This window comes from Oncorhynchus clarkii, chromosome 12, assembly GCF_045791955.1.
Source record: "Oncorhynchus clarkii lewisi isolate Uvic-CL-2024 chromosome 12, UVic_Ocla_1.0, whole genome shotgun sequence".
Lineage (NCBI taxonomy): Eukaryota > Metazoa > Chordata > Actinopteri > Salmoniformes > Salmonidae > Oncorhynchus > Oncorhynchus clarkii.
Window position 1 is genome coordinate 21465818 of NC_092158.1, and position 21917 is coordinate 21487734.

The window sequence follows — 21917 nt, forward strand, 5'->3', positions numbered from 1 at the left end:
TTATTACAGTTTTTTTTGATTGCTAAACGACAGTGGACACAACTGGAGTCACATGTGCAAAACTCTAACTACAGTCTGCACAGCAGCAGTTCATGTGGACCAAACTCTAGTTCGTTTTGCATTGCTTGAACACAGTTTTCAAAACTCTACACACTTATCCCATGACTTTAACCACAACCTGTACAACACTGTGGATTTACAGCACTTTGTTCAAATGCTAACACACTGCTGTCAAAACTGTGAACCACACATTCAAAACGGAATAGATTTCAGCCTTGTGCCTTTCAAACACTGCTGATTGCAATTTCAGCTGAAAGGCTAAGCAGGTGTCTTGTTTTAGACTTGTTAGTGAACACACACACATATTACAGTATATATAGGTAGAGCTCAGAAAGATTCATTTTGGAAATGGAACAAGGAAGATGGGTTCGTGGAGGGAGAAGGGTGGCAGTGAGAGGGCGGATGCATGGAGGAAGACAAAGAAGACAAAGAGCTGTTATTTCAGATGAAATAAGGGCTACACTTATAGACCATGTCGTGAACCATGGTCTCTCATTGAGAGAGGCAGGGTTGAGGGTGCAACCCAATCTGCAAAGATCCACAGTGGCATCTGTAATGCAAATTTTCCATCATGCAAACAGGTGAGAGTTACATCCTTACAGTAAATGAAAACATTACAGGAATCTATTTTGTATTGCAATTATAGAATATTTACACAGATATATATTACAGTAAGTTTGACTGTAAAATATATTTTTACAACAGGACCCAAAGGCTGCCCCCAACAGGGGGAAGAGGAAAAATATTTTCAGATGCGCAGGAAAATGCTATTGTTGACATGGTTGTTGTCAACAATGCAATAAAACTGTGGGAGATTCAAGATAGAGTGCTGGCTGATAATGATATATTTGAAAATGTTAATTCTGTCAGCACAACAACTATTGCTCGAGTCCTAAAGAAACACCAAGTTACAATGAAACAGTTATACACTGTACCGTTCGAGAGAAACAGTGAACGGGTAAAAGAGCAAAGATACCAATATGTCCAGGTAAGACGTCTGAGGTTACGTACACAGCTATACAAAATATTTACAGTAAAAAAAAACACTAGCATTTCTACAGTAAAACTGTGCACTTACTGTTTTTCAGAGAGTAATGGAGGTGGAAGCACTGGAAAGACCACATTCATTTGTATTTATCGATGAAGCTGGATTTAACCTTGCCAAAACACGGCGCAGAGGAAGGAATGTTTTAGGTCAAAGGGCCACTGTGGAGGTTCCAGGCCAAAGGGGGGGAAATATCACCATGTGTGCTGCAATGGCCAATGATGGTTTGCTTCTCAACACACCACTCATTGGCCAATACAACACAGAAATGCTTATAGCTTTCCTAGAACAGCTCTATGCTCAGCTAGTGCCAGCAGAACAGGGGGAGCCAGTAAGAAACCCCCAAGTTTTTGTCATAGTTTGCGATAACGTTGCTTTTCACCACTCTGCAGCTGTCACAGATTGGTTTGCAGCACATCACACATACAAACATAATGGTTTAATTAGCAGTAACAGAAGGCAGATGCAGCCTATGCAAACGCCTCTGCACTAGAAACACATCTTAGAGCTGGTAAGCATTGTCCCCCCTCCACTACCACCACCACCACCACCACCACCACCTGTGTATTCAGACCCCTTGACTTTTTCCAAAAAGCCTTATTCTATACTGGATTACATTAAATGTTTTCCTCATCAATCTACACACAATACCCCATAATGACAAAGCGGAAAAAGGTTTTTAGAAATGTTTTATGAAAAATAACGAACAGAAATAACTTATTTACATAAGTATTCAGACCCTTTGCTGTGGGACTCTAAATTGAGCTCAGGTGCATCCTGTTTCCATTGATCGTCCTTGAGATGTTTCTACAACTTGATTGGAGTCCACCTGTGGTAAATTCAATTAATTGGACATGATTTGGAAAGGCACACACCTGTCTATCTAAGGTCCCACAGTTGACAGTGCATGTCAGAGCAAAAACCAAGCCATGAGTTCGAAGGAATTGTCCATTGAGCTCCGAGACAGGGTTGTGTCGAGGCACAGATTTGGGGAAAGGTATCAAAACATTTCTGCAGCATTGAAGGTCCCCAAGAATAAACTGGCCTCCATCATTCCAAACAGATCACCGACCATTTTGAATCCCACCGTACCTTCTCCACTATGCAATCTGGTTTCAGAGCTGGTCATGGGTGCACCTCAGCCACGCTCAAGGTCCTTAACTACATCATAACCGCCATCGATAAGAGACATTACTGTGCAGCCGTATTCATCGACCTGGCCAAGGCTTTCGACTCTGTCAATCACCACATTCTTATTGGCAGACTCGACAGCCTTGGTTTCTCAAATGATTGCCTCGCCTGGTTTACCTACTACTCTGATAGAGTTCAATGTGTCAAATCGGAGGGCCTATTGTCCCGACCTCTGGCAGTCTCTATGGGGGTGCCACAGGGTTCAATCCTTTTTCTCTGTATACATCAATGATGTTGCTCTTGCTGCTGGTGATTCTCTGGTACACCTCTACGCAGACGACACCATTCTGTATACTTCTGGCCCCTCTTTGGACACTGTGTTAACTAACCTCCAGACGAGCTTCAATGCCATTACAACTCTTCTTCAACCGATCCCTGCCCGCACCTGCTCGCCCGTCCAGCATCACTACTCGGGACGGCTCTGACTTAGAATACGTGGACAACTACAAATACCTAGGTGTCTGGTTAGACTGTAAACTCTACTTCCAGACTCACATTAAGCATCTCCAATCCAAAATTAAATCTAGAATTGGCTTCCTATATCGCAACAAAGCATCCTTCACTCATGCTGCCAAACATACCCTCGTAAAACTGACCATCCTACCGATCCTCAACTTCGGTGATGTCATCTATAAAATAGCCTCCAACACTCTACTCAACAAACTGGATGCAGTCTATCACAGTACCATCCGTTTTATCACCAAAGCCCCATTCACTACCCACCATTGCGACCTGTACGCTCTCGTTGGTTGGCCCTCTCTTCATACTCGTCGCCAAACCCACTGTTTACAAGTTATCTACAAGTCTCTGCTAGGTAAAGCCCTGCCTTATCTCAGCTCACTGGTCACCATAGCAGCACCCACTCGTAGCACGCGCTCCAGCAGGTATATCTCACTGGTCACCCCCAAAGCCAATTCCTCCTTTGGTCGTCTTTCCTTCCAGTTCTCTGCTGCCCATGACTGGAACGAATTGCAAAAATCTCTGAAGCTGGAGACTCACATCTCCCTCACTAGCTTTAAGCACCAGCTGTCAGAGCAGTTTACAGATCACTGCACCTGTACTTAGCCTATCTGTAAACAGCCCATCTATCTACCTACCTCATCCCCATACTGTTATGTATTTATTTATTTATTTAGCTACTTTGCACCCCAGTATCTCTACCTGCACATTCATCTTCTGCCGATCTACCATTCCAGTGTTTAATTGCTATATTGTAATTACTTCGCCACCATGGCCTATTTATTTCCTTAATTTACCTAATTTGCACTCACTGTATATATACTTTTTGTTTTCTTTTGTTCTACTGTATTATTGACTGTATGTTTTGTTTATTCCATGTGTAACTCTGTGTTGTTGTATGTGTCGAATTGCTATGCTTTATCTTGGCCAGGTCGCAGTTGCAAATGAGAACTTGTTCTCAACTAGCCTACCTGGTTAAATAAAGGTGAAATAAAAATACATAAATAAATAAATAAATTCTTAAATGGAAGAAGTTTGGAACCACCAAGACTCTTCCTAGAGCTGGCTGCCAGGCCAAACTGAGCAATCAGGGGAGAAGGGCTTTGGTCAGGGAGGTGACCAAGAACCCGATGGTCAATTTGACAGAGCTCCAGAGATCCTCTGTGGACATAGGAGAACCTTCCAGAAGGACAACCATCTCTGCAGCACTCCACCAATAAGGCCTTTATGGTAGAGTGGCCAGATGGAAGTCACTCCTCAGTAAAAGGCACATGACAGCCCATTTGAAGTTTGCCAAAAGGCACCTAAAGGACTCTCGGACCATGATAATAAGATTATCTGGTCTGATGAAACCATAATGGAACACCACCAAGCATCACATCTGGAGAAAACCTGGCACCATCCCTAAGGTGAAGCATGGTGGTGGCGGCATCATGCTGTGGGGATGTTTTTCAGCGGCAGGGACTGGGAGACTAGTCAGGATTGAGGGAAAGATGAACTGAGCAAAGTACAGAGAGATCCTTGATGAAAACCTGCTCCAGAGCACTCAGGACCTCAGACCGGGATGAAGCTCCATCTTCCAACAGGACAACGACCGTAAGCACACAGCCAAGACAACGCGTAGTGGCTTTGGGACAAGTCTCTGAATGTTCTTGAGCGGTCCAGTCAGAGCCCGGACTTGAACCCCATCTAACATCTCTGGAGAGACCTGAAATAGCTGTGAAGTGACGCTCCACATCCAACCTGACAGAGCTTGAGAGGATCTGCAGAGAAGAATGGGAAAAACTCAAGTGTGCCAAGTTAGTAGCGTCATATCCAAGAAGACTCGAGGCTGTAATCTCTGCCAAAGGTGCTTCAACAAATTACTGAGTAAATGGTTTGAATACTTACAGTGGGGAGAACAAATATCTCATACACTGCCGATTTCGCAGGTTTTCCTACTTACAAAGCATGTAGAGGTCTGTAATTTTTATCATAGGTACACTTCAACCGTGCTTCTACACCTGCATTGCTTGCTGTTTGGGGTTTTATGCTGGGTTTCTGTACAGCACTTTGAGATATCAGCTGATGTAAGAAGGGCTATATAAATACATTTGATTTGATTTGATTTGATTTGAGAGAGAATCTAAAACTAAAATCCAGAAAATCACATTGTTTGATTTTTAAGTAATTCATTTGCATTTTATTGCATGATATAAATATTTGATCACCTACCAGAATAAGCCTGTAACATAACAAAATGTGAAAAAGTCAAGGGGTCTGAATACTTTCTGAATGCACTGTACATGTAATATCTCTGATACACACACAAACTCACACTTTCTCAGTTTAATTTGACCCTCCTACACACTCATTCTTTCCCTTGCAGTTGAGTCGTGCTGCAAATGAAAGATGCCTTCTTTTTCCTTAGCTTGGGGTGCTGAATTCTACTCTAATATGTCAAATATAATACAATTGTCAGTAGTTGTTATGCAAAATAAATAACCTATCAATTATTCTTTATAAATTGTCCTGAAATCATCTGGTTGTTCATTTTACAGTCAGATAGACTAGTCACTGGGGTTCTGTAGTATTGACATGTGAAGGGATGTATTTGAGTGTTGATGTAAAACACTGAAGTGGTTTCCTTCCAGAGCTAGCTGTCAGAGCAGAGCATCTGGCCTGGTCATCACTGGCCTGTCAACTCATGCACTGATACTCCCATCCTCTCATACACAGCCTTGGTCTGGCTCTATAATCCTTCAGCTGCTTAGCAACAGCCTCTAGCCTCTCATCCCATCAGAGCTGATACAGCCCTGCTCTACCACTCAAGGTCTGTGGGTTTCTGTCTGAGTTTCACTAAGATATAGTCCTACAGAAAGCAGTGGGGTGAAGACTAGTTAAGGGTTAGGTATAAGGGTGTTGGAAGAAGAACGCTAGTTTCCTAGCTTCCTGTATTATTTCCTAGATTCCTACATCCCGTCATACACGTCTATAGAAAGCAGTGGGGTTTATTTTAATTGAAGGTTGTATAGAACACTATTGATAAGATGAACTAGATTCCTGTATTATTTCTTAGATTCTTAGAATTCTAGATTCAGACTTTTGAAAGCGGTGGATTTTAGGGTTCAGGGTTGTGTGATGGAAAGATAAACTAGATCCCTCTATATTTTGACCACCTGACCCCTCTGCAGTCAGTGTGGGAGAGAGAGACTGTGAGTGACTCTGAGAGAGATGTAGGTTTGATGTGGTACTAAGAGACTGGCTTGAGTCTTTTTTAGTTGTTCGTTCTACTGCATCAAAAACAGAAGAACTGCCTGTCCTGAGAGAAACTTTATTAGATGTGCCTTGGACTCTCTTTGTCAGCTCTGTTGATAAAGATACTTATAAACCTTCAGAGCTGCAAGAAAAACAAAAACATCTGTAATATACAGTCTTATTTTGGGCTACTTACTGTACAGTATATGACTTTGACGGATTGGCTCTGGCCAGGCAATAAAACAAGATTGTGGAGTGAAAGCATTTAAACAGAAAAATAAGTATTGACTATATCTCAGCCTGTCAGCTGTGTGGATGGTAATATCCTGAGGTGACGGCTAGTTGCTTTATATGAGCTTTTCTTCCCACTGAGCCGAGGCCAACAACACACAAAGGACTGGTGATATATTGTGTTTTCTATGACAGAAAATGGTAGCTATCTCTTCTAATTCTCCCCATAGAGAGGCAGTCAGGCAGACAGACAGACAGGCCAACAGGCAGTCAGACAGACAGTCAGGTCAACAAGCAGTCGTCAGTCAAGTAGTCAGACAGTCAGGCAGTCAGACAGTCAGACAGATAGACAGTCATAGTGAGAGATTCAGCATCTGGGTAAATGCACTATATACACAAAAGTATGTGAACACCCCTTCAAATTAGTGGATTCAGCTATTTCAGCCACACCCGTTGCTGACAGGTGTATAAATTCGGGTACACAACCATGCAATCTTCATAGACCAACATTGGCAGTAGAATGGCTTTATTGAAGAGCTCAGTGACATTCAACGTGGCACAGTCATAGGATGCCACCTTTCCAACAAGTCCGTTCGTCAAATTTATGCCCTGGTAGAGCTACCACGGTCAACTGTTAGTGCTGTTATTGTGAAGTGGAAACGTCTAGGAGCAACAACATCAGCACAATAACTGTTTGTCGGGAGCTTCATGAAATGGGTTTCTATGGCCGACCAGCCGCACCAAAGCCTAAGATCACCATGCGCAATGCCAAGTGTCGGCAGGAGAGGTGTAAAGCACACCTCCATTGGACTCTGGATCAGTGGAAATGCGTTTTCTGGAGTGATGAATCACGCTTCACCATCTTGCAGTCCGACAGATGAATCTGGGTTTAGCGGATGCCAGGAGAACGCTACCTACCCCAATGCATAGTGCCAACTGTAAAGTTTGGTGGAGGAGGAATAATGGTCTGGGGCTGTTTTTCATGGTTCGGGCTAGGCCCCTTAGTTCCAGTGAAGGGACATCTTAATACTACAGCATACAATGACATTCTAGATGATTCTGTGCTTCCAACATTGTAGCAACAGTTTGGGAAAGACCCTTTCCTGTTTCAGCATGACAAGGCCCCTGTGCACAAAGTGAGGTCTATACAGAATGGTTTGTCGAGATCGGTGTGGAAGAACTTGAGTGGCCTGCATAGAGCCCTGACCTCAACCCCATCAAACACCTCTGGGATGAATTGGAACGCCAACTGCGAGCCAGGCCTAATCGTCCAACATCAGTGCCCAACCTCACTAATGCTTTTTGGCTGAATGGGAGCAAGTTCCTGAAGCAATGTTCCAACATCTAGTGGAAAGTGTTCCCTGAAGAGTGGAGGCTGTTATAGCAGCAAAGGGGGGACCAACTCCATATTAATGCCCATGATGTTGAAATGAGATGTTCGAAGTGTAGTGTAATATATTACCATCATCCAGTGTGAATAATCACATCTCATTGGATATGTCCAGTACAGGGAGCTGTTAGAGAAAAGTGTGTGTATGTGTTTGTGTGTGTGTATGTGTGTGTGTCGGTGTCGGTGTGTGTGAAAGCACAGCAGGAGACTTCTGGGTGTGTGGATAGGTGGGTGCGTGCATGGGAGCATGGGTGCAAGTGTATATTTGTGTTTGTATGTGTGTGTGTGTTTGTATGTGTGTGTTTGTATATGTGTGTGTGTATGTGTGTGTGTTTGTATGTGTGTGTGTTTGTATGTGTGTGTGTGTGTGTGTGTGTGTGTGTGTGTGTGTGTGTGTGTGTGTGTGTGTTTGCGTGTGTATGTGTGTGTGTGTGTGTGTGTGTGTGTGTGTGTGTGTGTGTGTGTGTGTGTGTGTTTGCGTGTGTATGTGTGTGTGTGTGTGTGTGTGTGTGTGTTTGTATGTGTGTGTTTGTATATGTGTGTGTGTATGTGTGTGTGTTTGTATGTGTGTGTGTGTGTGTGTGTGTGTGTGTGTGTGTGTGTGTGTGTGTGTGTGTGTGTGTGTGTGTGTGTGTGTGTGTGTGTGTGTGTGTGTGTGTGTTTGCGTGTGTATGTGTGTGGATGAAGATAGCAGAGAGTTATGAGTAACAGGTGGTCTCTCTGCCTCAGTAAGTCTCTCCTCATTGAGTCTTTCTGCACACGTCACTGTCACCGCATCATGATTGATGAAGGAATATGTGTGTTTCTGGAGTGTAGAACGTTGGCCGTGATGAATTGAGTAAATAAATCACTTCCTTGTGCCTGTGTGTGTGTGTTTACATGTGTGTGTGTGCCAAATCAGAAGCACGGTGGCTAGGAAAAACTCCCTAGAAAGGCCAAAACCTAGGAAGAAACCTAGAGAGGAACCAGGCTATGAGGGGTGGCCAGTCCTCTTCTGGCTGTGCCGGGTGGAGATTATAACAGAACATGGCCAAGATGTTCAAATGTTCATAAATGACCAGCATGGTCAAATAATAATAATCACAGTAGTTGTCAAGGGTGCAACAGGTCAGCACCTCAGGAGTAAATGTAAGTTGGCTTTTCATATCCGATCATTGAGAGTATCTGTCACGCCCTGACCATAGAGAGCCTTTTATTATTTTATGGTTGGTTAGTTCGGGGTGTGACTAGGGTGGGTACTCTAGTTGTTTTATTTATATGTTGGCCTGGTATGGTTCCCAATCAGAGGCAGCTGTCTATCGTTATCTCTGATTGGGGATCTTATTTAGGCAGCCTTTTCCCCCTGGGTTTTTTTGGGATCTTGTTTTTGTGTAGTGCCTGTGAGCACTGCATTTGCGTCAAGTTTCGTTAGTCTGTATTGTTTTTGTGAGTTTCGTTTAATAAACATTTGGAACTCTACGCACGCTGCGCCTTGGTCCATTTATTCATTAGACAATCGTGACAGTATCTCTACCGCTCCTGCTGTCTCTAGAGAGTTGAAAACAGCAGGTCTGGGACAGGTAGCACGTCCGGTGAACAGGTCAGGGTTCCATAGCTGCAGGCAGAACAGTTGAAACTGGAGCAGCAGCACGGCCAGGTGGACTGGGGAAAGCAAGGAGTCATCATGCCAGGTAGTCCTAGGGCTCAGGTCCCCCGAGAGAGAGAAAGAAAGAAAGAGAGAAATAGAGAATTAGAGAGAGCATACTTAAATTCACATCTTTGCAATGTTACGCAGATGGAAAAAAGCTGTCCTTGAAAAAATCTTGATATGTTCGTCAAAAGAGAGATCAGGGTCCAGAGTAACGCCGAGGTCCTTCACAGTTTTATTTGAGACGACTGTACAACCATTAAGATTAATTGTCAGATTCAACAGAAGATCTCTTTGTTTCTTGGGACCTATAACAAGCATCTCTGTTTTGTCTGAGTTTAAAAGTAGGAAGTTTGCAGCCATCCACTTCCTTATGTCTGAAACACAGGCTTCCAGCGAGGGCAATTTTGGGGCTTCACCATGTTTCATTGAAATGTACAGCTGTGTGTCATCCGCATAGCAGTGAAAGTTAACATTATGTTTTCGAATGACATCCCCAAGAGGTAAAATATATAGTGAAAACAAAATTTGTCCTAAAACGGAACCTTGAGGAACACTGAAATTTACAGTTGATTTGTCAGAGGACAAACCATTCACAGAGACAAACTGATATCTTTCCGACTGATAAGATCTAAACCAGGCCAGAACTTGTCCGTGTAGACTAATTCAGGTTTCCAATCTCTCCAAAAGAATGTGGTGATCGATGGTGTCCCTAACCCTAATCCTAACCCTGATTTATACGCTGAAGCTATGTTGCGCTTGGTGACCTCTGACTGTTTCATCTTAACATCGTTGATGCCGACGTGGATAACAATATCCCTATACTCTCTACACTCGGCAGTTTTAGCTACAATCTAGAGTAGAGTCCAGAATATAAATATGTGGTGTGTATAAACAGCATATCATTTGGAAAAGAAAATGGTATGTATAGTAGTAGGTCTATTAGGATCGACTGTGTGGAGAATAAACAACAGTATATACTGTAAACACTATAAGTGGCTGTGTGTGTGTGTGTGTGTGTGTGTGTGTGTGTGTGTGTGTGTGTGTGTGTGTGTGTGTGTGTGTGTGTGTGTGTGTGTGTGTGTGTGTGTGTGTGTGTGTGTGTGTGAGGCCCAGTTTAGCCCAGTTTTCTACTCTATATTATAGTTATCGCCCCATTGTGGAACACTCATACCGAACCCCAGGACCAGAGTCTAATGACCAGCTATAATACTGTGTTAAACAGCCTGGCTCAATGGAAAATACTGTCACACACACCCACATCTACCCACACACACACACTATGAAATACTGTCATTCCTCTTCTGTCTATCCATCTCATAATGGGCTGAATGGATGCCAGGGGGGTGTGCTGCTCATAGGAGCGTCAGGATAAAGATCCCTGCAGGATCCTCTTAGACTCAGTTAGACCCAGACACCAGTAATGAAACAGGAATATGCTCTGACATGATCAATGGAGCACTGTCACAAGGAGAGGGACATTATGCTATTACCTCATACATGTTGGTCTATTGCAGATACACACACACACACACACACACACACGCTCTCTCACCCCCCCCCCCCCCCCCCTCTCTCTCTCTCTAGGAGGTGGTGGTGGTAGGAGAGGAGAACTTCACCACTCCCTGTTACATCCAGATGGATGAGGAGGCATGTCACATCCTGACAGAGACCTTAGGGACATACTGCCTGGTGGGCCAGTCCTGCAGCGCGGCCACCACCAAGAGACTGAAACTGGCCATCTTCGGCCCCGTCACCTGCCCCGCCCTTGAGTACCACATTAGAGTTTACTGCCTGGATGACACACAGGACTCATTCAAAGTAAGTGTGTGTGTGTGTGTGTGTGTGTGTGTGTGTGTGTGTGTGTGTGTGTGTGTGTGTGTGTGTGTGTGTGTGTGTGTGTGTGTGTGTGTGTGTGTGTGTGTGTGTGTGTGTGTGTGTGTGTGTGTGTGTGTGTGTGTGTGTGTGTGTGTGTGAGTGAGTAGCCAGCAGATGCAGTGTGGGAGGCAGGTAGGCAGGTAAGCAGTGGGGGCTGTGTTTGTGTGCAGTAATAAGGGAAGATGAGCACATGCATTTGAATATAATCTCCAAGGCCAAGCTGCTCCTAGAGAAATGGTGCCGTGCCCTTGCAAATATGAGCCATATTTGATATTTATTCTATCTCCTCCTCCCCCATTGTCCTCCCCCATCACCTCCTTCCACCTTCAGTGAAGAAAGACAAGGTCTCATTACTACTTTTTTAGGAGGAGAATAGGACCCAGTTATTATGTTTGGGAATGAGTAGTGAGATTAAGAATGATCATGTTGAATGTAGATGTGAATGTCACATGTTGTGTATGTTTATAGATGGGTTATCACATGGTTGGTAAGTACATAATGCCTGCTGAAATTATATTCAAAGCCTGATTTGAAAAGCAAACACATTTTATAGGAAGTTACAACACAGAATTCCGATAAATGAGTATATGGTGATTGTGTGATTCATTCCACAGTCAAATCTAAACTTGTCTTTCACTGTGTGTCTGTCTCTGTGTGTCTGTCTCTGTGTGTCTGTCTCTGTGTGTCTGTCTCTGTGTGTCTGTCTCGGTGTGTCTGTCTCTGTGTGTCTGTTGATGTGTGTTGGTCGCGGTGTGTCTGTCGCTGTGTGTTTGACACTGTGTTTCTGTCGCTGTGTGTCTGTCTCTGTGTGTCTGTCTCTGTGTGTCTGTCTCTGTGTGTCTGTCTCTGTGTTTCTGTCGCTGTGTGTTTGACGCTGTGTTTCTGTCGCTGTGTGTCTGTCTCTGTGTGTCTGTCTCTGTGTATCTGTCTCTGTGTGTCTGTCTCTGTGTGTCTGTCTCTCTGTGTCTGTCTCTGTGTGTCTGTCTCTGTGTGTCTGTCTCTGTGTGTCTGTCTCTGTGTGTCTGTCTCTCTGTGTCTGTCTCTGTGTGTCTGTCTCTGTGTGTCTGTCTCTGTGTGTCTGTCTCTGTGTGTCTGTCTCTGTGTGTCTGTTGATGTGTGTTGGTCGCGGTGTGTCTGTCGCTGTGTGTTTGACGCTGTGTTTCTGTCGCTGTGTGTCTGTCTCTATGTGTCTGTCTCTGTGTGTCTGTCTCTGTGTGTCTGTCTCTGTGTGTCTGTCTCTGTGTGTCTGTCTCTGTGTGTCTGTCGCTGTGTATCTGTCGCTGTGTATCTGTCTCTGTGTGTCTGTCTCTGTGTGTCTGTCTCTGTGTGTCTGTCGCTGTGTATCTGTCACTGTGTATCTGTCTCTGTGTGTCTGTCTCTGTGTGTCTGTCTCTGTGTTTCTGTCACTGTGTATCTGTCACTGTGTGTTTGACGCTGTCTTTCTGTCTCTGTGTGTCTGTCTCTGTGTGTCTGTCTCTGTGTGTCTGTCTCTCTGTGTCTGTCTCTGTGTTTCTGTCGCTGTGTGTCTGACTCTGTGTTTCTGTCTCTGTGTGTCTGTCTCTGTGTGCCTGTAGGAGGTTTTGCAGATGGAGAAACAGATGGGAGGGAAACTCCTGGATGAACCAAAGACACTCAACTTCAAGGACAGCACCCACAACCTGCGACTGTCCATCCACGATGTCCCACACACACTGTGGAAAAGCAAGCTACTAGCCAAGTACCAGGTACACACACACACGGAATGTAAAGACACACACAAACACCCTTGGTGCTAGTATAACCCCCACCCCCTTCTCTCCCCAGGAGTTGTCATTCCAGCAGGTGTGGTCTGGGTCCCAGAGGAACCTCCACTGTACTTTCACCCTGGAGAGGTTCTGTCCCAGCACCGTCAACCTGGCCTGTAAGCTGTGTGTTCGACAGGTGGAGGGGGAGGGACAGATCTTCCAGCTCGACACTACCCTCTCAGAGGTATGGAAATAGTAACTGTATCCAGATACAGTACATACATATAGTGAACTAATGAAGTATATCAGACCTGGGTTAGAAGGTGGGATTCAAATTGATTTAATTGCAATTTTTTTGTCAGCGATCTACACAAAATACTCTGTAATGTTGAAGTGGAAGAAAAATTCTAACATTTGTAAAAAAAAATATTTAAAAAAGACAAATTAAACACAAGTATATCTTGATTAGATATGTATTCAGCCCCATGAGTCAAAACATGTTAGACTCACGTTTAGCAGCGATTACAGCTGTGAGTCTGTCTGGGTAAGTCTCTAAGAGCTTTGTACACCTGGAATGTACAATATTTGAACATTATTCTTTAAAACATTCTTCAAACTCTGTCAAGTTGGTTGTTGATCATTGCTAGACAGCCATTTTAAAGTCTTGCCATAGAATTTCAAGCCGATTTAAGGCAAAACTGTAACTAGGCCACTCAGGAACATTCAATGTCATCTTGGTAAGCAACTCCAGTGTAAAGTTGGCTTTGTGTTTATGCTGAAAGTTGAAATTGTCTCCCAGTGTCTGTTGGATAGCAAACTGAACTAGGTTTTCTTCTAGGATTTTGCCTTTGCTTAGCTGTATACCTTTTCTTTTTACCTAAAAAAAACTCCCTAGTCCTTGCCGTTGACAAGCATACCCATAACATGATGCAGCCACCACCATGCTTCAAAATATGAAGAGTGGTATTCAGTGATGTTGTTGGATTTGCCCCAAACATTACACTTTGTATTCAGGACATGAAGTCATTTCTATGCCACGTTCTTTGCAGAATTACTTAAGTGCAAATAGGATACATACAGTGCCTTGCGAAAGTATTCGGCCCCCTTGAACTTTGCGACCTTTTGCCACATTTCAGGCTTCAAACATAAATATATAAAACTGTATTTCTTTGTGAAGAATCAAAAACAAGTGGGACACAATCATGAAGTGGAACGACATTTATTGGATATTTCAAACTTTTTTAACAAATCAAAAACTGAAAAATTGGGCGTGCAAAATTATTCAGCCCCCTTAAGTTAATACTTTGTAGCGCCACCTTTTGCTGCGATTACAGTTGTAAGTCGCTTGGGGTATGTCTCTATCAGTTTTGCACATCGAGAGACTGACATTTTTTCCCATTCCTCCTTGCAAAACAGCTCGAGCTCAGTGAGGTTGGATGGAGAGCATTTGTGAACAGCAGTTTTCAGTTCTTTCCACAGATTCTCGATTGGATTCAGGTCTGGACTTTGACTTGGCCATTCTAACACCTGGATATGTTTATTTTTGAACCATTCCATTGTAGATTTTGCTTTATGTTTTGGATCATTGTCTTGTTGGAAGACAAATCTCCGTCCCAGTCTCAGGTCTTTTGCAGACTCCTTCAGGTTTTCTTCCAGAATGGTCCTGTATTTGGCTCCATCCATCTTCCCATCAATTTTAACCATCTTCCCTGTCCCTGCTGAAGAAAAGCAGGCCCAAACCATGATGCCATTGGGGATGTTTGACATTGGGGATGGTGTGTTCAGGGTGTTGCTTTTACGCCAAACATAACGTTTTGCATTGTTGCCAAAAAGTTCAATTTTGGTTTCATCTGACCAGAGCACCTTCTTCCACATGTTTGGTGTGTCTCCCAGGTGGCTTGTGGCAAACTTTAACCGACACTTTTTATGGATATCTTTAAGAAATGGCTTTCTTCTTGCCACTCTTCCATAAAGGCCAGATTTGTGCAATATATGACTGATTGTTGTCCTATGGACAGAGTCTCCCACCTCAGCTGTAGATCTCTGCAGTTCATCCAGAGTGATCATGGGCCTCTTGGCTGCATCTCTGATCAGTCTTCTCCTTGTATGAGCTGAAAGTTTAGAGGGACGGCCAGGTCTTGGTAGATTTGCAGTGGTCTGATACTCCTTCTATTTCAATATTATCGCTTGCACAGTGCTCCTTGGGATGTTTAAAGCTTGGGAAATCTTTTTGTATCCAAATCCGGCTTTAAACTTCTTCACAACAGTATCTCGGACGTGCCTGGTGTGTTCCTTGTTCTTCATGATGCTCTCTGCGCTTTTAACGGACCTCTGAGACTATCACAGTGCAGGTGCATTTATACAGAGACTTGATTACACACAGGTGGATTGTATTTATCATCATTAGTCATTTAGGTCAACATTGGATCATTCAGAGATCCTCACTGAACTTCTGGATAGAGTTTGCTGCACTGAAAGTAAAGGGGCTGAATAATTTTGCACACCCAATTCTTCAGTTTTTGATTTGTTAAAAAAGTTTGAAATATCCAATAAATGTCGTTCCACTTCATGATTGTGTCCCACTTGTTGTTGATTCTTCACAAAAAAATACAGTTTTATATCTTTATGTTTGAAGCCTGAAATGTGGCAAAAGGTCGCAAAGTTCAAGGGGGCCGAATACTTTCGCAAGGCACTGTATTTTGAAATATTTTTATTCTGCACAGGCTTCCTTCTTTTCCCTCCGTCATTTAGGTTAGTATTGTGGAGTAACTACAATGTTGTTGATCCATCCTCAGTTATCTCCTATCACAGCCATTAAACTCTGTAACTGTTTTAAAGTCACCATTGGCCTCATGGTGAAATCCCTGAGTGGTTTTCTTCCTCTCTGGCAACTGAGTTAGGGAGGACGCCTGTATCTTTATAGTTACTGGGTGTATTGATACACCTTCCAAAGTGTAATGAATAACTATACAATGCTTAATAACTTTACAATGCTTACCCATCTACAGTACCAATAGCTGTCCTTCTTTGTGAGGCATTGGGACACCTTCTTAGTCTTTGTGCTTGAATCTGTGTTTGAAATTGACTGCTCGACTGAGGGACCTTACAGATAATTGTATGCCTGGGGTACAGAGATGAGGTAGTCATTCAGAATTCATGTTAAACACTATTATTGCTCACAGAGTGAGTCCATGCAACTCATTGTGTGACTTGTTAAGCAATTTTTTTTACTCCTGAACTTATTTAGGCTTGCCATAACCAAGGGGTTGAATACTTATTGACTCAAGACATTTCAGCTTTTCATTTTTTTATTAATTTGTAACATTCTAAAAGCATAATTCCACTTTGACATTATGGGGTATTGTGTGTAGGCCGGTGACACAACATCTACATTTAATTCATTTCAATTCAGGCTGTAACACAACGAAATATGGAAAAAGTCAAGGGATGTGAATACTTCCCAAAGGCACAGTATTTGCAGAATCATGCATGCATGCTCAGACAAATCAGACTAACTTGATTTAGTCTAACTGGCTTACTGCTAACTTGAGTTGAGGCTGCTGTTATATTGTATATTCCTGTCTTTTTCCATGTCTTTGTCCCTCCTGGTTGTCAGGGGTTGAGTGAGAGTTTAGTCTTCTGTCAGTGAACTATTTTACTCAGACAGTGAGCCTTGAGCCTGCTGCACTCGCTGCCCTTTCTGTGAAAGCTTGTCTTTTATGACTTATTTTATTTTTCGTAGCTCCACACAGAGCACAGCTCTAAGGGAGTAATCACTCCAATCGCACTCTGACAACCCCCTCACAAGGAGAATGGTTGAGTAAGAGATAATTGAAACAGAGATTGTACAGGGCACAGTGGATAGAGTGCTTTGCTCTAGCCCTGGTCTTACTGTAGCCCCTGTTCTCTCTGAGCGTGTCCAGACCTTACTATCTGACTAGAGGCCAGGCGTAGCTCCTGTTCTCTCTGAGCGTGTCCAGACCTTACTATCTGACTAGAGGCCAGGCGTAGCTCCTGTTCTCTCTGAGCGTGTCTACCTTACTACTATCTGACTGGAATAATGTTATGAATACATGCGCTAATTCAAATGAGAACTTGTAACACTAGCTCTAACAATCTTCTCCCAAATAATCATTTCAATCAAATCAAATAGTTGTATCCTGTACTGACATCAATCTCTCTCCTCCATCTCCATCTCCAGGACACCCAGAGTATCGACACGTCTCTGCTGGACCCAGCCAGTAACATCACAACCCTGGTGGGGCCCAATGCCTTCCGCATTCCCCTCTCCATCAGACAGAAGCTCTGTGGCAGCCTGGACGCCCCACAGAACCGAGGAAACGACTGGAGGATGCTGGCACACAAACTGAACCTGGACAGGTGAGGACGGGATGGGACCGTATGATGTGTGTGTGTGTGTGTGTGTGTGTGTGTGTGTGTGTGTGTGCGTGTGCGTGTGTGTGTGTGTGTATAAACAGCAGGGTCTCCCTTATCACAGACAGCAGTAGGAGTTAAACTAGCAGCAGGAGGGATGACTTTACCCTCCATCGTTCCCCCTCCCTCACCTCTTATCCCCTTTCTCACCCACACCCTTACTCCACCTCTCCCTACCTTTCAGAGAGCTCAGAGCTGGATGAAAGTAGTTCTGACCATTTCATGTTTGACTGTCCGCTTTTAAACTTGTTTTTGTTCATGCAAACTCCATATAACCTCCCTCTCCGTCTCTCTACCTCTCTGTCTGTCTTTCTTTCTCTCTCTCGCTCTCTCTGTCTCTCTCTCGCTCTCTCTGTCTCTCTCTCGCTGTCTCTCTGTCTCTCTCTCTCTCTCTATATATATATATATATCAGGTATTTGAATTACTTTGCCACTAAATCCAGTCCTACGGGGGTGATTCTGGACCTTTGGGAGGCCCAACACTTCCCTGACGGGAACCTCGGCCGCCTGGCTGCCGTGCTGGAGGAGATGGGTCGCCATGAGAACCTCGTGCTCATGGCAACAGACCACTGACACCCGTCCTTCAAAGAACAGGAAGTTCCAGGGAGGAGTAAGAGATGAGTCACAGAGAAAAGAAGAGAGAGAGGAACACAGGACAGGCAGAAATACAGGACAGGCAGAGCAAGACCTCTCTTCCATCAGAGAACACACATCCATAGAGACACACACACAAACATACACTGAACAAAAATATAAACGCAACATGCAACAATTTCATAGGTTTTGTGAGTTACAGTTCATATAAGGAAATCAGTGAATTGAAATAAACTCATTAGGCCCTAATCTATGGATTTCACATGACTGGGAATACAGATATGCATCTGTTGGTCACAGACACCTTAAAAAAAGGTAGGGGCGTAGATCAGAAAACCAGGCAGTATCTGGTGTGACCACCATTTGCCTCATGCCGCGCTACACATCTCCTTCACATAGAGTGGATCAGACTGTTGATTGTAGCCTGTGGAATGTTGTCCCATTCCTCTTCAATGCCTGTGCAAAGTTGCTGGATATTGGCGGGAACTGGAACACGCTGTCGTACATGTCGATCCAGAGCATCCTGAACCCGCTCAATGGGTGACATGTCTGGTGAGTATGCAGGCCATGGAAGAACTGGAACATTTTCAGCTTCCAGGAATTCCAGGAATACAGATTCTCGTGACATGGGGCTGTGCATGCTGAAACATGAGGTGATGGTGGTGGATGAATGGCACCACAATGGGCCTCAGGTCTCGTCACAGTATCTCTGTGCATTCAAATTGCCATCAATAAAATGCAATTGTGTTCGTGTACGTAGCTTATTCCTGGCCATACCATAACCCCACCTCTGTTCGCAATGTTGACTTCAGCAAAGTGCTCACCCACACAACACCAAACACGCTGTCTGTCATCTGCCCGGTACAATTTAAACTGGGATTCAATCCTGAAGAGCACAGTGTGCCAGTGGCCATCGAAGATGCGCATTTTCCCAATGAAGCCTGTTACGACGCCAAACTGCAGTCAGGTCAAAGGCCTGATGAGGATGACGAGCACACAGATGAGCTTCGCTGAGACGGTTTCTGACCGTTTGTGCAACAATTATTCTTGTTGTGCAAACTCACAGTTTCATCAGCTGTCCAGGTGGCGTGTCTCAGACCCTCCCACAGGTGAAGAAGCTGGCAGTGGAGGTCCTGGACTGACGTGGTTACATGTGGTATACATGTACATTTTAGAGTGACTTTTGATTGTCCCCAGCACAAGGTGCACCTGTGTAATGATCATGCTGTTTAATCAGCTTCCTGATATGCTACACATGTCAGGTGAATGGACTATCTTTTCTAAGACGAAATGCTCACTAACAGGAATGTAAACACATTTGTGCAGAAAATTTAGAGCGAAATAAGCTTTTTGTGCATATGGAACATTTCTGGGATCTTTTATTTCAGCTCATGAGAAATGGGACCAACACTTTACATGTTGCGTTTATATCTTGTTCAATATACTTAGCATAGCCGCGCTCCACTTTCAATATATTGAACTAGGATGTTAGTGAGCCTTGTCTGTACCCTCTCTGGTACAGTTTTCTTTACCGTGATACAGTTTCCTAGGAAACGCTTGATAGTTCTGTCCATATATTGGATGACCTCATGGACGTCTCTCTGTGGTGACAGACTGGCTCAGAGCAGAGGAACATGGGAAGGGGTGTGGACAGAGGAAGTGGGGAAGGCCCCTCCCATTTCAACTGCCCAATGGATCCTCATGGTAACTCCTGGAACCAACAATACTGTTTAAGGACTCGTCAACATTTCTAATGAAAGAACTTGTTTCGGTGACTATATACGTCTGTATTTAACACATCTATTTATACACAAATATGTCTCCTGTATTTTATGCAGTCTAATATTGATTACTTTAGGCTGCGTTTACACACAGCCATCTTTTGACCAATCAGATCTTTTCACAGCAGATCTTTTTCAGAGCTGATCTGATTGGTCAAAAGACAAATTAGTAAAACAATATCAGAATTTAGCTGCCCGTGTAAACATAGCCTTGGAGTTCTCTTGTGTTCCCTTTCTTTTCATTGTGTCAACGTGCCCCCTGGTGGATTCTCTTGTTAATGACGCCTACTGTACAGTCACTGAAATAAGCCAGTAGAACAACCTGTACATAAGCAGAACATTGAAAACTCTAACCTTTTACAGTGTTAGTAAGACTGTCATCATTAATATTAACTGTTGTCATTCCTGTTGTGTATTATTATTGTTTTACAATTATTTTTTGTTACTTTCTATTCTTCAATTATTTACAATTTGCCTATTTAATTTGAAAAGTATATATTTTGGTTTAGATTGCGCTATCAAGTGTTGGTTTATTAGCCCATAAAACCAATGATGCTGATAGATGGAACTGTTTGAGAGGTCAGTGAGAGGTCAGTCAATCAAAAGGTCAAAGTTCAGTAGTTATCGCTCAGCATAGTATGGTCATCAATGTCTGGCCAAGTTACAAAATCAGAAGTTCTAAAATGTAGCTTCTTCAAATCAGATTTTGAACCTAGCCCTAACCTTAACCTCACTGGTAACCTTATACCTAACCCTAACCTTAACCTTAGTTTATTTTCATATATGTTTCCAATATAGACAATTTTGACTGACTTTGCAGGTTGGTCATCTAGTGGGAACCGTATAATGTAGAATCTCAATCTGCTCTCATCATGTATGGTCCTCTGATGATGACCTCATTCATATGAGACAGAACCAGGGTAGTGGAAGAGATGCGAGTCTGTCTCCCAAGGTGGAAGATGGGTAATTTGTTGATAGACAAATATATTTTTTCTTAGGACTGATGCAGCCTGATACGATTGTCTTTTTACCAAATAATTGACATAATATTATGTACAATTCCACACTAGCGTTCTCTTTCATCAGGTCAAAATAGGTGTCATTTGATTGTTTCGCGCCAAGTTACTGAAGGACAGTTGCTGTTGACGTTGAGCAGGGGGAATAGAAATACGTGTCATTTGATTGTTTCGCGCCAAGTTACTGAATGACAGTTGCTGTTGACGTTGAGCAGGGGGAATAGAAACAGGTGTCATTTGATTGTTTCGCGCCAAGTTACTGAAGGACAGTTGCTGTTGACGTTGAGCAGGGGGAATAGAAATAGGTGAAATAATGGGAAATGTTATGCATTATCTATTTATTTATATTTGAAATGGGAAATTCAGTATAAGGATTGTATGATAGCATATGTGTATGTGTAAAATAACTGAAGATAACTGTCAACAAAACATTCCTTTACAGCAGCAGTACTGACGACAGTCATTTGATTCGTTTTGGTTCAAATCATTTTGTCTTGACAGTTGGGAATTTTTCTAAAGCCGTCTATGCAAACTTTGCATTCTTTATAAACAAAATGTAGGTACTGAAAAGTGCTAGCTGTTGCATTCCATCGTTCTCCTGAGGCTTCATGGGTAATATTGTATAGTGAGAACGTAGCTAATTATTGTTCTGACTCTCATGTTACTTGCAAATGCTTGCATTTCCTCTGTCAAGTTCCTGTACAAAGTGTAAGAAATAATTTTTAAAACTAATAATAAATTATATTTATATGCAACACTGAATGCAGAGTCCGACTCTCCTTTTCCACATCTTGGTTCAACCCTAACACTAACTACCACAGTGTTTCCAACACTCGGTCCTCAACCCCAAGAGGTGCGTGTTTCGTTTTTTCCCCTAACTACACAGCTGATTTTAATAATCAAACCTTGATGATTAGTTGAGATTTGAATCAGCTGTGTAGTGCACCCTCTGAGATCCAAGTTTGGGAAACCCTGCTCTACCATACCCCTAACCCCAGATCCCTTTGACCCAAGGTGTGGGATTTCCTTGATTTTCCTATTCCTGTAGGATATTTCTGCTGTTTTTTGTGTGTGTGTGTGTGTGTGTGTGTGTGTGTGTGTGTGTGTGTGTGTGTGTGTGTGTGTGTGTGTGTGTGTGTGTGTGTGTGTGTGTGTGTGTGTGTGTGTGTGTGTGTGTGTGTGTGTGTGTGTGTGTGTGTGTGTGTGTGTGTGTGTGTGTGTGTGTGTGAGTGAGTGAGAAATCATCTAAT

At 43.3% G+C, this 21917-nt stretch overlaps 1 protein-coding gene across 3 annotated transcripts in view; it reads left to right on the forward strand.

Moving 5' to 3' along the window:
• Positions 1–21429, forward strand: part of LOC139422870 (netrin receptor UNC5C-like) — a 240879-nt gene extending 219450 nt beyond the window's left edge. For 2 of the 3 annotated variants that reach the window (XM_071174300.1, XM_071174299.1), the window contains 6 exons: positions 10828–11061; positions 12693–12842; positions 12922–13086; positions 17044–17222; positions 17690–20747; positions 20898–21429. In XM_071174300.1, the coding sequence (XP_071030401.1) occupies positions 10828–11061; positions 12693–12842; positions 12922–13086; positions 17044–17222; positions 17690–17849 (888 nt within the window). In that variant the 3' untranslated portion in view covers positions 17850–20747; positions 20898–21429. Of the gene's footprint in view, positions 1–10827; positions 11062–12692; positions 12843–12921; positions 13087–17043; positions 17223–17689; positions 20748–20897 lie in introns of those variants that run through there. The other variant, XM_071174301.1, reaches the window with a different exon arrangement.
• The last annotated feature ends 488 nt before the right edge of the window (positions 21430–21917 follow it).